Source organism: Malus domestica, chromosome 07 (assembly GCF_042453785.1).
Source record: "Malus domestica chromosome 07, GDT2T_hap1".
NCBI classification, from domain to species: Eukaryota; Viridiplantae; Streptophyta; class Magnoliopsida; order Rosales; family Rosaceae; genus Malus; species Malus domestica.
In genome coordinates, this window is record NC_091667.1 from 12,022,323 (window position 1) to 12,025,174 (window position 2,852).

The following is a 2,852-nucleotide window of genomic DNA, read 5'->3' on the forward strand; positions in this document are numbered from 1 at the left end:
CTCGGGAAAGTTAACTTTCTCCGTCGATTTATTGCTAATTCGGCCGAGAAAATGAAAGCCTTCTCCACGCTTTTGAAACTTAAGGACTCCAACATCTTCGAATGGCTTGCAGAACACCAAGAGGCATTTACGCAGATCAAGGTCTTCTTAACAACTCCACCCATCCTCGTCCCACCATGACGTGGCAGACCTCTTAATCTATATATCTCGGTGGCCGAAGAATCCATCGGCTGCCTTTTTGCACAAGACAATGACGTTAGGCGAGAACAGGCCATTTTTTACCTTAGCCGAAATCTCAACCCACCAGAGATCAATTACTCCACTATCGAGAAGCTTTGTCTTACCCTATTCTTCACTGTGTCAAAACTCAGACATTACATGTTCCTATCAATCACTCAGGTCATCGCCCAGACCAATGTCATTCGTTATATGATCACTCGACCGATCGTAAAGGGCCGAATCGGCAAGTGAACAATGGCTCTCTCTGAGTTCAGCTTGCAATATGTGCCTCAAAAAGCTGTCAAAGGTCAAGCGTTGGCGGATTTCTTGGCCCAACACCCTTCCCCGTACAAGTTCAGGGGCAATGATGTTGAAATCGGCATGGTCGAAACACGTGATAATTATTGGACGATGTACTTTAACGGTTCTAGTACTTCAGTGTCGGCGGGTATTGGGATTATTATTCAATCCCCCACTCATAACCTCTGGTATTTTTCTCTCAAGCTCGATTTCAATTGTACGAATAATCAAGCCGAATATGAAGCCCTTGTCATCGGCCTCAATGTACTATACGATTTGCGGGCAACTCTTGTCCTTGTTCTTGGTGACTTCGAACTTGTCATTAATCAACTCAATAAGACTTTTCGTTGCATGAGTTGTACTCTGGCGCCCTACCACATGGTTGCCAGCTATTTGGCTGAGTCATTTGACGGCATTATTTTCAAACACATTTCACTCGTTCATAACACCGATGCCAACGAATTAGCTCAAATAGCCTCCGGAGAATAACTCCTGGGGGGCAAATTAGGCCAAGAAATACTTGTGTCATGACAAGCACACTTAGCCTTGATTAATCAGCAAGTTCTCCAACGCGATTGTGTGATGCATACACGGGTCATGTCCTTACCTTCGTTATTAGAACAAAATGACACCATTGAGGCTTGTGCTGTCGAAGCATTACCGAACAATTGGAGAAAGGTGATTATGCGATATATTGATAACCCCAGTGAAAAACACGATCGATGGACAAGGGTCCATACTGCAAACTATAAATTATACCAAAATGAATTATACCGAAAGGGTAAGAATGGTTTATTATTGTTATGCCTCGGACCGCAATAGGCCGCCCAAGCGATCGCAGAAGTTCACGAAGGGATTTGTGGGGCTCATCAGTCTGGCCGAAAGATGTGATGGTTGCTTCATCGACACGACTATTTATGCCAAGTATACTGAATGATTGCATTGAGTTTGCACGAAGATGTGTACAATGCCAAATTCATGGTCTTATACAGAGGGTCCCAACCGAATCACTACATTCGATTACTAAACCATGGCCGTTTAGAGGATGGGCCATGGATGTAATCGACAAAATCACGCCGTCTTCCTGGTTCGCAAAGCATGCATGGATACTTGTCGCGACGGACTACTTCACCAATGGGTCGAAGTGAAGTCATATGCCTAGTTAACGTCTAAAGAAGTTTGTAATTTTGTAGAAGAAAATATCGTAACTAGATTCGGCATACCAGAAACAATCATAATAGATAATGGTACAATCTTCACATCCGACAGGTTTAAAGAGTATAGGTCGAATTTGAAAATTCGACTTGAGCAGTCTACGCCATATTACCCGAAGGCAAACGAGCAGGCCGAAACAAGTAATAAAGTTTTGATTGGTATTCTTGAAAAAATGGTGAGAGAAAGGCCTGGAATGTGGCATCTAAAGCTAAACAAAGCGTTATGGGCCTATCGAAATTCCTCTCCAGTCAACCACTAGAACGACTCCATACACGTTGACTTATGGACACGACGCAATGTTGTCGATTGACCTAAGTACAAACTCGTTGCGAGTAATCAAACAAAGTAGTTTGTTCAGTGCCGAGTATAGTCGTGCTATGAGACAAGAATTAAAAGATTTAGAAAAAGCTCGGTTTGATGCTTATAACCTATTACTGGCATAAAAGAAGATCGCCGAACGAGCTTATAATCAACGGGTCAGACAAAAAACATTCGGCAAAAGGGATTTGGTTTGGCAAACCGTACTACCCATAGGAATTAAAGACCCCAGGTTTGGCAAGTGGTCGTCGAATTGGGAAGGGCCATTCGTTATTCACAAAGTTCTCGGCAAGAGGGCATACCGTCTTAGGGATTGAACTGGTGTAATTCACAAGTTGCCAATCAATGGGAAGTTTTTAAAGAAATATTATCCAGTCACATGGGAAATGCGGGAATAAAAGTTCATTTCATTAAATTTGCAAAAGAATGTACAAATGAAGTTAATCGTTCAATTTACAAATAAGTAATTCTAAGGTGATGAAGGAATGAGAGATTCAAGAATGGCCTTCAACTCCAACCACCTCACCTCGCCCATGATGACCTCAGCTTGCCGATTCCTCTAATCCATCTTCAATTGTTCGACCCGCTTCACGCTAGCTGCGTATTCGGTTAAGCAAGATTTGACGGTCAACTCAAAATCCTTTACAAGCTCTGAAGCAACGGCCAACCTTCGATTTTGGAGTTCAGTAATTTGACGGTCAAGGTCGGCCAGCGTCTCTTTCTTTGCCTTCAAAACTTCGACTTTTGGACAAAGAGCTTCTCGAATGATTCTTGAAAATACCAAAGTATTCTTGGGTTCG

General features: G+C 42.7%; 1 protein-coding gene across 1 annotated transcript; it reads left to right on the forward strand.

Annotated features, from left to right (window-relative positions):
* The first annotated feature begins 474 nt into the window (after positions 1-474).
* Positions 475-1,008, forward strand: LOC139197709 (uncharacterized). The gene has a single exon (XM_070825659.1). It carries the CDS (start codon positions 475-477, stop codon positions 1,006-1,008), a length of 534 nt encoding a protein of 177 aa, XP_070681760.1.
* The last annotated feature ends 1,844 nt before the right edge of the window (positions 1,009-2,852 follow it).